At 43.9% G+C, this 14,185-nt stretch overlaps 1 protein-coding gene across 1 annotated transcript in view; it reads right to left on the bottom strand.

The window, feature by feature from the left end:
- The window catches only part of LOC147113790 (dedicator of cytokinesis protein 2-like), a 611,919-nt gene that overhangs the window by 399,356 nt on the left and 198,378 nt on the right, over positions 1-14,185 (bottom strand). Inside the window, exons 13-15 of the mRNA XM_085996164.1 lie at positions 11,692-11,817; positions 3,971-4,095; positions 81-179 (exon numbers count right to left, since the gene is read on the bottom strand). Coding sequence (XP_085852290.1) covers positions 81-179; positions 3,971-4,095; positions 11,692-11,817 — 350 coding nt within the window. The remainder of the gene's footprint in view (positions 1-80; positions 180-3,970; positions 4,096-11,691; positions 11,818-14,185) is intronic.

The raw sequence follows: 14,185 nt of genomic DNA, 5'->3' as shown, positions 1-14,185 counted from the left end.
AGGTGCTATATAAATGTAAGTTCTTTCTTGCGATTCCAGGTATAAAAACAGCACTGTAACATTTCACTGCTTTCACTGACCTTAATTGTCTCTATCCAGCGTGGCTGCTTGACCTGATAGTAGATGACGGATCGATATTCACTGACGAGTTTGTCTCCCGCACCCAGGCAAATGGCATTCTGCACCAAAACAGTTCAATCTTGTAATTATCAATAAAATGAGATCTCTGCATACACGCATAATATCACAGTCTCATGTAACAGAACAGCTAAACTACATCAAATATTGACAATCATCACAATGCATTTTGTGAACTCATTAAGCACTCTTGTATGTTTTACAATTCTGGTTTCCCCCCCCCCCCCCCCCCCCCCCAACCAGTATATCCTGCTCCTTCCCTGAAGGTCCGATTGCTAGACCACGATGCCATGAGGTTGGCAATGCTCCAGTATCTCACCCAATAGTCATTCTTCACGAGAGAAATCTTGCAAAACCCAGCACTCCTGGTGCGGCCTCAGTGGTTGATGGGCTCCAAGGCTGAGTCCATCCCATTCTCGTCTGACTTCCATGCACTTTTTTGATTTTCCAGCAGGTGACACTGGATCAGGAGTTGGAATTCTGGCTGACTTGCCCCCTCTCCCTCCCCTCCCACACCCCACTCAAGGTTGGTGATGTTGGCTGAGATTAGCTCAACACTAACCCTTAACTGAGAGGGCAGGCAGGTAACCAAATGCAAGGCTTCTGCCAATGATGCTTTGCAACCAGGAGTCCAGCCATGAGCAGGTGCAGGAGAGGCACATAAGAACAGGAGTAAGTCATTCAGCCCTCGAGCCTGCTCCACCATTCAATTAGATCATGGCTGATCTGTCCTTTTACCAGCCTTTGCTCCATATCCCTTGATACCCTTATCCAACAAAAATCTATCGATCTGTCTTGAAAGCACCAATTGTCCCCTAGCATCCACAGCCTTTTGGGGGAGAGAACTCCAGATTTCTACTACCTTTTGTGTGAAAAAGTTCTTCCTGATTTTGTTCCTAATGGTCTGGCTCTAATTTTAGTGTCCTCTCATTCTTGATTCCCCCACCAGAGGAAATAGTTTCTCTGTATCTGCCTTATCAAATCCTTTTAATATTTTAAGCCTCTCAGTTAAATCACCCCTCAATCTTCTGTACTCAAGGGAAACTAGAGACAATAAAGAACAAAAAGTAAACTGCACTTTAGTGCTCAGACAAAAACAACAACAACAACTTGTAGCGCCTTTAACGTAGTAAAACATTCCAAGGCACTGCACAGGAGTATTTTGAGACAAAAAAATTGATGCCGAGCTACATAAGGATAAATTAGCTTGGTCAAAGAAGTAGGTTTTAAGGAGCGTCTTAAAGGAGGAAAGAGAGGTAGCGAGGCGGAGAGGTTTAGGCAGCGAATTCCAAGCATAGGGCCTAGGCAACAGAATGCACGGCCACCAAAGGTTGAGCGATTATAATCAGGGATGCCAAGAGGGTAGAATTAGAGGAGCGCAGATATCTCGGGTGGGTTGTGGGGCTGAAGGAGATTACAGAGATAAGAAGGGGTGAGGCCATGCAGGGATTTGAAAACAAGGATGAGAATTTTGAAATCGAGGCACTGCTTAACCAGGCGCCAATGTAGGTCAGTGAGCACAGGGGAGATGGGCGAACAGGACTTGGTACGAGTTAGGACATGGGCAGCCGAGTTTTGGATGACCTCAAGTTTATGTAGGGTGGAATGTGGGAGGACAGCCAGAAGTGCGTTGGAATAGTCAAATCTAGAGGTAACAAAGGCATGGATGAGGGTTTCAGCAGCGGATGAGCTGAGGCAAGGGTGGAGATGGGCAATGTTACGGAGATAAAAATAGACGATCTTTGTTATGCTGCGGATATGTGACCATCAAGGAAGGTCTGACCGGGCAGTTTGAAGTAACACTCGGAGCATAAGTCTCTGGGATCAGAATGTTTCACTGATCTGAGAACGTCTTGGCAAATCTAGCTGTGCTTCCTCAGAAATTAACCCTTGAAACACCAAAGGGATCTTGGAATCAAAGAAACTAAACTGTTATTTGTTTTTATAATGGTTGTATGTGGAAAAAATGATAATGGTAAACAATGAAGTTGAGCATGAATATGGCACAGAGAAATAGAGTCTATATACAACAAGACCAATGAAAATCATGTCCCAATTAATCTTTGGCGTGTGTTGTCACATTCTCTACTGAAGCCATCAAATGGTTGTGCCTTTCAGCATGTGTTGTTGGGACCAATACATATCCATGAATGAATAGCCACCAGATCATGGAGTTCAGCACAAGGTTTGAATTGATGGTTCCTTAGCTAGCCAATAGTGAAATAATCCATAGTCATGAATGGCGAGAAGAGAAAACCATATGTTCCCTACTTTCCATTTTTTGGGTATGAATTATTCTGTTCATTAAGTTGAGGAATATTTTGTGCTGGGGAATGGGACACTTTCCATATCTGGCAGCCAGTATCAACATTGGAACTACCTAGATCCGTCGGAGCTGCAGACTAATTCTCCCTTTACTTTGCCTCAACAAAGTACCTCAGCCCCAGCATTAGAGGAGCGCCCCTTCCATAAAAAGTATGAGTGACAACAGGAATGGAGAATTTGATTGACAAGGCTGAAGGATGAGTAATTCATGAGGTTTGCTGAGGCAAGTGATTAACTGATCACCTACAAGTACTTAAATCAATTCCCTATTCCTGGTAATGAAGTAGGGTTGTCAACACTCCAGGATTCTCTTGGAATCTACAGCAATTAAAGATTAATCTCCTGGAAATAACTGCCTTGGAGAATGCTCCACCCGAGATTCCTCCAACTCTATTTACTTCATCTCACCCTAACAACATATCCTTCTAATCCTTTCTCCCTCACGTACTTATCTAGATTCCCCTTAAATGCACCTATGCTATTCACCTCAACTAATTGTGGTAGCACGTTCTACATTCTCACCACTCTTTGAGTAAAGAAGTTTTTCCTCAATTCCTTACTGGATTTATTAGTGACTATCATATTTATAGCCCTTAGTTTTGGACACATCCACGTGGAAACATCTTCTCTATGCCTACCTTGTCGAACTCCTTCATAATTTTACAGCTTTATCAGGTCACCTCTGTCTTCTCTTTTTTTAGAGAAAATTATCCATTTAGTGGTGCCCTCCCCCAATTCCCCATCTTCCTGGTGTCCTCCCTCAATTCCCCATCTTCCTGGTGCCCTCCCCCAATTCCCCATCTTCCTGGTGTCCTCCCCCAATTCCCCATCTTCCTGGTATCCTCCCCCAATTCCCATTTTCCAGGTGCATTCTCCAAATTTCCCCATTTACTGGTGCCGTCCCCCAATTCCCCCATTTACTAGTGCCATCCTCCAATTTCCCCATTTACTGGTGCCCTCCCCAATTCCTGTATTACTGATACCCTCCCCAATTCCATTTTTAGTGCCTTTCCCCCCAGTGTTATGCAAAATATTTTCACTGATACATATTCAAAATATTTTTTGAGTGCTTCATCGATGACTTTGTCGGTAAATCCACAGCACAGTGTGGTACACTGGCCAAGATGATTGTTCATTCTGTGCTGAGTTATCTGATCTCAGCTAATGAGAGATGAGAGACAACATGGGAGGACTGTAACTCTTCAATAGGTGGATACAAAGGATCTCATGGATCCTTCCGGAAAGCATCTAAATGCTTCAGTGTGTGATGTCAGGCCAAGAACAGGATTGGCCTCGGATATGATTCCTAAAGACCCTGCGTCAAGTGATCTACTGACTCCCACAGTCTACACTTACACACAATCCACTTGAATGAAGCCACAGAGGGTCAGCCCTCAAACCATTCCCCAGCATGCCTTCAAGAGAGCAGTGAACTTTGAACCTCGCCGTGCCCTCTCTGCCAGCTGTCAATAGTCATCCATGTTCATTACTGAGAAGAAATTCTTACCGGAGTAATTTTACCATCTTCACTGCAGACACACATTATCACTTCCACATTCTTCTGTGTGGTCTTGTTGTACTTGTCAAAGTCTCCGTACTGGATGGTGATGTAAATGTCATTCCTGACATCACCTGCAGAGGAATGAAATAGAGGAATATCCTGTGATGAGCTGTTTTGTAATATTTTGGGACGTGAGAACAGACATGTGGTGAACAAAAAGGCCATGAGTCTCCTCCAACGTACCTCACCCTTCAGCTCTTCATTCTAGACATTGGATAGGTGTTACAAACTCGCATTCTCAGTGCAAAGCTTTGTGTGAAGGGAGCCATTAGGTTGAGGAATATTACCATTATTGGTAACTCAAGCACTGAGACCAGCACGGCCCACACTATTTTCAGAATGGAGTACGAATTCATAAACCCTGTTTCCATTTCTATCATATCCACTTCTCTCTGAATCCATTTCCTTTTAAGTGTCAAGTTGTACTTCAATTTGTTTTTTTGCTCGAGGTCCCCTTAACTTATCATCCTCTCTGTCTAATAGAAAATTCTCTCCTTATCCACTCCACCTGTTTCCTTCGTGTCACTAACACATCCAGTCTCTTCATTACCAATGTTGTCATAAAGTTCACTCAATGTACAAAAACTGTTGTGGTGTGGAAGAATCCTAATAAAAAGAATGAGGTGCTTTGGCAGGCAAATAGTTACTGATCCCTGTTTCTTAAGAGAACTGGGTCTGAATCGGTCAGGTTTAAAAAACACCACCTGAATGGTGTCCTCTCACTATGACTATTAACAATGCTTGACGTCCTAATCTAGTCCCCTGTGGATGAGAATAAATCCCCTTGTCAGATTTAGAAAGAGCACGTGGGCATAGGTCAGGCTTCAGAAGCCAGCCAAATGATGTCAAATTCACAGCTGCTCTAAATAATTTCACAACAGGCAGGACTGTGGCCACCTGTAGCCTCAGCTGCATCAAACTAATAACTGCACCTTCTGAAAGGTGCAGGCTTTGACGTACAGAGCTTCTAAGCTGCATAAAATTGTTTTCCTCAACTGTGGTCTTAAGATTCTAAAGCTGTTTTTCAACATGATTGCGTAGAGGCAAAGGAATTTGGAGACATATCTGAAGGCCACTGAGAGCGCTAGCTTATTTTAGTGTATCCCTGTACATATGCATAATATATACCAGTTGGTCTCACATAGTGTTACACACAGGGAAACAAAACATATGTAGTGTTCAGTGAAGCGGGTTTGAGAGCAGGTGATAATTGGACATAATTCAGTTGTCATTTTTAAGTCATGGGGGAGAATTCCCCTCCTTTGCGCCTCCCGTGGGGGGCCCCGCGATCCCGATCTCATGCGCCCGGAGATTGTGACGTCATCTCCGGGCGCATCGCCCCAGTAGCGCCCCAGCACAAAAATTCCCCTTCGCCCCCTGAAGCAGTGCCGGGTGATGGCAGTGACTGCTGCAGGGGACGCGAGCAGGGCGGCCGGCCGCTAGCACTGCGGAGGTTAAAGGTGAGGTGGCTGGCCATTCTGAAAAAAAGTCGGATTTTTAAAAAACTTTTTTTTGCGCCTTTGGACGCGGGGTCCGTGCCGCGTTTGGTCAACCCGGCAGTCTGCTTGAGTGCCGGGCTGATCGCGTGGCACCCCCTCTCCCCGGTGGTCCAGGTAAATTTTTATAAAACTGCAGAGTTCGCAGCATGGGGCCCTTCCCTTTAATTCAGGGAAGAACCCCTGCAAAGCAGCAGCGCCACGCTTGGCCACTTGTGGCGCTGCTGAGCACATCGCCCCGGGTACAGCCAGGTCTTGACCTTCCCCTCCTCTTGCACTCCAAGAAGGAAGTGGAGCACTTGATTTAGTGCTCCACTTCCCTCTTGGAGCAAAAAATGGGAATTTCAGAGAGGCTGGAAGAGGTTAGCGTCTGGTGCTAACTTTTCTAGCTTTTCTGATTTAGCGCCCCAAATGGGGCTCGAGAGGAATTTCTCCCCCATACATCCTGTACTTATTTTTATTTAGCACCTTGATTTTACATTATTACTTAGAGGTAAATAGGAAAAGTGCCGGTATTCTGGGAAGCAAAGAGTCAGTTGGAGCATTGGGGGTTTCAGCCTTGGCTCAGCATAATATTATCTGAGTTACATGGTCATGGGTTCAAACTGCCCTCCCGAGACTCAAGTGGAGCATAAATGCTGGCATGGACTGGTTGGGCCGAATGGCCTTTTTCTGTGCTGTATATTTTATGTAATTCTATGAGACATGACCACGTAATTAGGAAATTAGGAATGCAGAGGGCATGAAAAAATATTGGCAAGTAAAATCAAGGAAAACCCAAAGGTGTTTTATAAATACATAACGAGCAAGAGGATAACTAAAGAAAGAGTAGGGCTTATTAGAGACCAAGAAGGTAACCTGTGTGTTGAGGTGGAAGATGTGGTTATGGTTCTTAATGAATACTTATCGGCTGTCTTCACAAAAGAGAGGGACCATGCAGACATTGTAGTCAAAGAGGAGTGAAATATTAGATGAGATAAACATAGTGAGAGTGGAAGTATTAAGAGGTTTGCCATCTTTGAAAGTAGATAAATTGCCAGGCCCAGATGAAATGTAAGGCAGGCTGTTGAGAGAAGCAAGGGAGGAAATAACGGAGGCTCTGGCCATCATTTTCCAATCCTCTCTGGCTACAGGTGTGGTGCCGAAGGACTGCAGGACTGCTAACACTGTACCGTTGTTTAAAAAGGGAGAAAGGGATAGACCGAGTAATTACAGGCCAATCAGCCTAACCTCGGTAATGGGCAAATTATTGGAAAAAATTCTGAGGAACAGAATTAATCGTCATTTATAAAGGCACAGATTAATCAGGGACAGTCAGTATGGATTTGTTAAGGAAAGGTCGCATCTGACCAACTTGATTAAATTTGCTGAGGAGGTAACAAGGAGGGTCGATGAAGGTAATGCATTTGATGTAGTCTACATGGATACGGGATGTACTTTCCTTTAGTAGTCAAGACACAGAATATAAGAGCAGGGAGGTTATGCTTGAACTGTATAAAACACTAGTTAGGCCACAACCTAAAAACAAATTCTATAATGATCTAGGCTGGCAATTTAGTGCATTACTGAGGGAGCACTGCACTGTCGGAGGTGCCATCTTTCAGATAAGAGGTTAAACTGAGGTCCTGTCTGCCTTCTTGGGTGGATGTGAAAGATTCTATGGTACTATTCAAAGAAGAGCAGGCGTGTTTTCCCTGTGTTCTGGCCAACAGTTAACCCTCAAACATGCGTACAGGTCTGGTCACCACATTGCGGGAAAGATGTGATTGCAGTAGAGAGGGTACAGATGAGATTTACAAGGATGTTGCCAGAACTGGAGAATTTTAGCTATGAGGAAAGATTGGATAGGCTGGGGTTGTTTTCTTTGGAGCAGAGGAGGCTGAGGGGAGAATTAATTGAGGTGTATAAAATTATGAGGGGCCCAGATAAAGTGGATAGGAAGGACCTATTTCCCCGAGCAGAGAGGTCAGTAACCAGAGGGCATAGATTTAAAGTAATTGGTAGAAGGATTAGAGGGAGTTGAGGAGAACTTTTTTCACCCAGAGGGTGGTGGGGATCTGGAACTCACTGCCTGAAAGGGTGGTAGAAGCAGAGACCCTCATCACATTTAAAAAGTACTTGGATATGCACTTGAACTGCCGTAACCTACAAGGCTACGGACCAAGAGCAGGAAAGTGGGATTAGGCTGGATAGCTCTTTTTTGGCAGGCACAGACACGCTGGAACAAATGGCCTCCTTCTATTCCGTAAATTTCTAAAAACAAATTCTATAATGATCTAGGCTGGCACATTAGTGCATTATTGAGGGAGCACTGCACTGTCGGAGGTGCCATTTTTCAAATAAGAGGTTAAACTGAGGTCCTGTCTGCCTTCTTGGGTGGATGTGAAAAATCCTATGGTACTATTCAAAGAAGAGCAGGCGAGTTTTCCCTGTGTTATGGCCAACAGTTAACCCTCAATCAACATCAATATCACAGTTTATTTAGTCAATTATCTCACTGCTGTTTGCGGGACCATGCTGTGCGCAAAGTAGACTGCTGTGTTTTCCTAAATTACAATAGTGACTGCACCTCAAAAGCACTTCTGGCCGTGAAATGTTCTGGGACATCCTGAGGTCATGAAAGGTGCTACATAAATGCAAGTCCTTTCTTCTTACTGGCAGAGAAGCTGGCAGCTGCAAAACTGAGGCCTGATGAGGCCACCTCTGTATGGCAACTTTCAAAAAGAAAGAAGACTTTGAAATGTAGTCATTATTGCTATATAAGCAAATGTGGCAGACATAGAAACATAGAAGATAGGAGCAGGAGTAGGCCATTCGGCCCCTCAAGCCTGTTCTGCCATTTAACGAGATCATGGCTGATCATCCAAATTCAGTACCCTGTCCCTGCTTTCTCCCCATATCCCTTGATCCCTTTAGCCTTAAGAAACATATCCAACTCCTTCTTGAATATATTTAATGAATTGGCCTCAACTGCCTTCTGTGGTAGAGAATTCCACAGGTTCACCACTCTCTGGGTGAAGAAATTCCTCCTCATCTCAGTCCTAAATGGCTTACCCCTTAACTTTAGACTGTGACCCCTGGTTCTGGACTCCCCTGCCATCGGGAACATCCTTCCTGCATCTAGTCTGTCTAGTCCTGTTAGAATTTTATAAGTTTCAATGAGATCCCCTCTCATTCTTCTAAACTCTAGCGAATACAAGCCCAATCGACCCAATCTCTCTTCTTACGCCGTTCGTGCCATCCCAGGTATCAGTCTGGTGAATCTTCGCTGCACTCCCTCCATGGCAAGAACATCCTTCCTCAGATAAGGCGACCAAAACTGCACACAGTACTCAAGGTGTGGTCTCACCAAGGCACTGTACAACTGCAGCAAGACATCCTTGCTCCTGTACTCGAATCCTCTCGCTATGAAGAGCAACATACCATTTGCCTTCTTAACTGCCTGCTGCACCAGCATGCTTACCTTCAGCGACTGGTGCACAAGGACACCCAGGTCTTGTTGCAGTTCCGCATTTCTCAATCTATTGCCATTCAGATAATAATCTGCCTTCCTGTTGTTGCCACCAAAGTGGATAACCTTGTATTTATCCACATTATACTGCATCTGCCATGCATCTGCCCAATCATCCAACCTGTCCAAATTATACTGGAGTTTCTCTGCATCCTCCTCACAGCACACACGCCCACCCAGCTTTGTGTCGTCTGCAAACTTGGAGATATTACATCTAGTTCCCTCGTCTAGATCATTAATATATAATGTGATTAACTGGGGTCCTAGCACCAATCCCTGCGGTACCCCACTAGTCACTGCCTGCCACTCGGAAAAAGAGCCGTTTACTCCAACTCTTTGCTCCCTGTCTGCCAACCAGTTCTCTATCCAAGTCAGTACCTTATGCCCAATCCCATGTGCTTTAACTTTGCAAGCTAATCTCTTATGCGGGACCTTATCAAAAGCCTTCCGAAAGTCCAAATACACCACATCCACTGGTTCTCCCTTATCTATTCTACCAGTTGCATCCTCAAAAAATTCCAGTAGATTAGTCAAGCATGATTTACCTTTTGTAAATCCATGTTGACTTTGTCCGATTCTGTCACTGTTTTCCAAGTGCTCTGCTATTACATCTTTTATAATGGACTCTAGCATTTTCCCCACTACTGATGTCAGGTCTATAATTCCCCGTTTTCTCTCTACCACCTTTTTTAAATAGTGGGATAACATTAGCTACCCTCCAATCCATGGGAACTGTTCCAGAGTCTATAGAATTTTGGAAGATGACCAGCAATGCATCTACTATTTCTAGGGCCACTTCCTTAAGTACCCTAGGATGTAGATCATCAGGCCCTGGGGATTTAGCGGCCTTCAATCCTGTCAATTTCCCGAACACCATTTCCCTACAAATACTGATTTCATTCAGTTCCTCCCTCTCATTAGACCCTATGTTCCCCGACATCTCTGGGAGTTTATTTGTGTCCTCCTTTGTGACGACAGAACCAAAGTATGTATTTAATTGGTCTGCCATTTCTTTGTTCCCCATTATAAATTCCCCTGATTCTGACTGTAAGGGACCTATGCTTGACTTCACCAATCTTTTTCTCTTCGCATATCTATAGAAGCTTTTACAGTCAGTTTTTATGTTCACTGCAAGCTTACTCTCATACTCTATTTTCCCCTTCTTAATTAATCCCTTTGTCCTCCTTTGCTGAATCCTAAACTGCTCCCAATCCTCAGGTTTGCTGCTTTTTCTAGCCAATTTATATGTCCTCTCCTTGGATCTTATGCTATCCCTAATTTCCCTTGTTAGCCACGGTTGAGTCACCTTTTTTGTTTTATTTTTATGCCAAACAGGGATGAACAAATTCTGTAGTTCATCCATGCGATCTTTAAATGTTTGCCATTGCCGATCCACCGTCAACCTTTTAAGTAACGTTCCCCAATCCAGCCTAGCCAACTTGCGCCTCATACCATCGTAGTTTTCTGTATTTAAATTCAGGACCTTTGTCTTTGAGTCAACTACTTCACTCTCCATCTTAATGAAGAATTCTATTATGATCGCACCTCCCACAACAAGATTGTTAATTAATCCTTTCTCATTACATAATACCCAGTCTAAGGTGGCCTGATCTCTAGTTGGTTCCTCGACATATTGGTTTGTGATGGACAAGATCCCACTAGCTGCAATGACATAAATGGTCAGGAAATCTGTTTTCATGGTGTTAGTTGAGGAATAACTCTTAAGCTGAACAACTATTAAATGCACGGAAATATAAAGAAATCACAGGCCATCGACAGAACTAATCCATTTACCCTTGTGAGCAAATAGTTCTAATCATATTTACCCGCCCTGTTCACCCAAAACATTAATCTCTTTATTCTTTACTGATGCTGACTGACCTGCTGCATATTTCCAACATTTTCTATTGTTTTTCATTTGAGATTTCCAGCAATTTAAATTTTTTCTTTTAATTTTATTGTTAGCCTATCACACAGTTCTTAAGGTGAGCTGCACTTTTGCTAGGAATTGCGTGAGAGAGACTTTTTTAAGATGTGTGTTAACCAGCTTTCTCGATGAAGCCTTCGAGGATGTTGCTTGTTGGTTTTCAATATCTCTTCATTGTGTTTGCAATTGATGAATGCTATTAGAGTTGGGTTTTTTTGAGAAACCTATTGGGTCTCAAATCTTTGCTTGCTTCAGTGGTTTTGATTTTATCCCCTCCCAACAGACGGGAGAGGGTCATGGAGGGAGTATAATATCAGGTTCGAGCAACCCAACCCCATCCGACCCCATTCCCAGTCATTTAATGTTTTAAAGTTTTAAAAACCCCAAATCAGGCCATCGACAAGGCTCCTACAAAAGCCAGGTGGGATCGTAAGTAACATTCAAAAGTCATGGTCCGATGACATCTTCGGCGCCTTGACTTACACTTAACTGCACGTCAGGGGATGGCTCACGCTGTGGGATGCCTGGTAGTAGAGGCGGAAGGAGCCGTTTGCCTAAGATAAATTCAAGATCTACTCCTTTTAGCACTCCTGTGAGCTAGGAGGAGCAGGAGTGCTCCCCCCACCACTCCCCCACAAGCCCCGCCCAGAAGCCTTCAGCCTCCCCCAGCCCTGATCACGGAATAAAAATGATTTTTTTCTTGGGCCAGAAGAGATAACCCATATAAACATACCTGGCATGATGATCTCCGGGAATCCCAGTTTCCTGGCCACCACCGTGGTCCTGTCCACTAGATGTGGATAATCCTTTCTGATCTGGGACACGTCCCCGACCAACATTTTCATCGTTACCCATAGACCTGTAAAAGGAAATATGGAACAGTATTTAGTGTTTTTAATACATACCTGGAGGAGACTGTGCAGGTCCCCATGTTTGTACCTGGAGGAGACCGTGCAGTTCCAGATGTTGGTACCTGGAAGAGACCGTGTGGGTCACAGTGATTGTACCTGGAGGAGACCAAGCAATTCTAGATGTTTGTACCTGGAGGAGACTGAACAGTTCCAGATGTTGACCATAGGGTTCCTTGTGTTTGTGTTTGATGGAGACCGTACGGTTCCAGATGTTTGTGTTTGGAGGAGACCATGCGGTTCCAGATGTTGGTACCTGGAGGAGACCGTGCAGGTTCTGATGCATTTAAACAATCAGTAGTAAATGAAGTCACGAGTTATGTCTAGTCAGTGTCCTTTATATTGCTAATATTGCTTTAAGAATGTTTTGGGATTGTCACATCTTGCCTCGCTGTTAAATGCTAATCTACATGTGTTGCTTAAGTATATAATTAGAGAGGATAGGTTAAAACCACCTGTACAGCAAGCGCAGAGCAGTAGAAAGGAAAAGAACTAACTTCTAAAACTTGTAGCCTCTGTGTAATTTATCAATGTCTCCATAAAGGAAATAAACACAGATACTACTTTAGTGTTGACACATTGCTTAAATGTGACATTGTAATGTGATTCCCTATGCTGTCCTAATTATGCAATGAGTAAGTAATTTTAGTTAAAATCATTTTACTAATGAATATTTGAATAAAACATCGGGCTGTAAACACAAATAGGCTTGACTGCAACTCATGAAGTGATCATTTTGATGTGTGCATTTAAAAAAATATTTGCCCATAGGCTGGTTTATTTAATCATTTCACTGCTGGCGTTTTTTTTTTAACCATTTCAGAAATGTTAGTATGGAGCATTAGACAGTAGTAATTTGATCCTGGATGAGATTGTGCAATTCAAGATTATTCAACATAGTCCAGGCTGTGAAAATAGACTGGCTAAAGGTCATACCATAGTCTATAATGCTTAAAATATATATTCATAGTTTGTAGTTACTGACCTGTATGTTTTGTTTGATACCATTAAATGGGTCAGTTTTGCTGCATAATCTCTGATTTTAGAATTTCTGACAATTCATCCAGTCCTTCCCCCGTTTCCTTCGTCCCACCATTGGTGGCTGTGCTTTCAACAGTCTAGGCCCTAAGCTCTGGAATTCCCTCCCCAAATCTCTTTGCCTCTCCCTCCTTTAAGAGGCTGCTTTATACCCACCTCTTTGACCACGCTTTTGGTCACCTGTCCTAATGTCTCCTACTTTGGTCCGGTGTCAAGCTTTGTCTGATTACACTCCTGTGAAGTGTGTTAGGTCGTTTTACTGTGTTAAAGGCGCTATATAAATGTAAGGTGATATTGCTGTCAGCATGCTTAAACTGATTCAATATCTACACAGTTCACTATACAGCTAAAAGGGGTGGTAATTCTAGGTTTTCCTCCTCTTCCCACCCCACTAAACCCAGCAGAGGGGAACTGAGGCCAATTGCCTCACTACACTAAGGCCGCAATTTCCCCTACTTCGATGAGTCCGGGGTGGGCATCGTCAGTGGCGGGTCCCGACCCCGCTGTTGGCTCCAGCCCACTTTGTGGAATGATTTTACGCTGATTGGGCTTGTTATGTCTGCCCAGCGCGATTGCCGACCAATTGAAGGAAGCGGGTCTGATGACGTCATTTGATGATACATCATCAGCCGGTTTCCTTAAAGGGACAATGTGCAAATTGATTTTGACAATTGTGCTGTCAGTGTTCTACAGCATTGAGGTGATGTAAACACTGACAAGCACTGCACAGAGGTGCAGGGCTGCACCCAGGCTTTCCCATGACTCCCTCCATATGCTTATGGAGGGAGTCACAGCACGCAGGGAGGTTCTCTTCCCTTCCAATGGGTGGAAGAGACCTCCCCAGGAGACCAACATAGCCTGGTTGCACAATGCACAGAGGGTACAAGCAGAGATGTGGTCAGGAGGACCAGGCTGCAGTGGCGTAAGCCTTTCAATGATCTCAGTAGATCACGAAACGTTACTGCAAAACTACACTGAACTTCATCCTGCTGTGCCACTCATCACATCCCCATCACTCTGTCTTCCCTACCCTACTCCTACACTTCCTTACTCCCACCAACTTACCTTGTACCTCCACCCATCCCTCTCTATCTACATTATCATTTCCCCAAATCACTAGCCACCCTTCACACTCACTCTCATCCTAGTCCAATAATACCAACTGACAACACACAAGGGTAAGCACTTGGGTGTTTTAGCCAGTGTTCATGTAAAGTTTCTGTTAATGTGGTGTCAATATTGAAACCTTTATTTTCAACACTTTGCATTCTTGGACAGATT

The sequence above is a fragment of the Somniosus microcephalus genome, chromosome 8 (assembly GCF_052327205.1).
Source record: "Somniosus microcephalus isolate GS21.2 chromosome 8, FLI_Smic_1.0, whole genome shotgun sequence".
Classification (NCBI taxonomy): Eukaryota; Metazoa; Chordata; class Chondrichthyes; order Squaliformes; family Somniosidae; genus Somniosus; species Somniosus microcephalus.
This window is presented reverse-complemented; position numbering and strand designations above follow the sequence as displayed.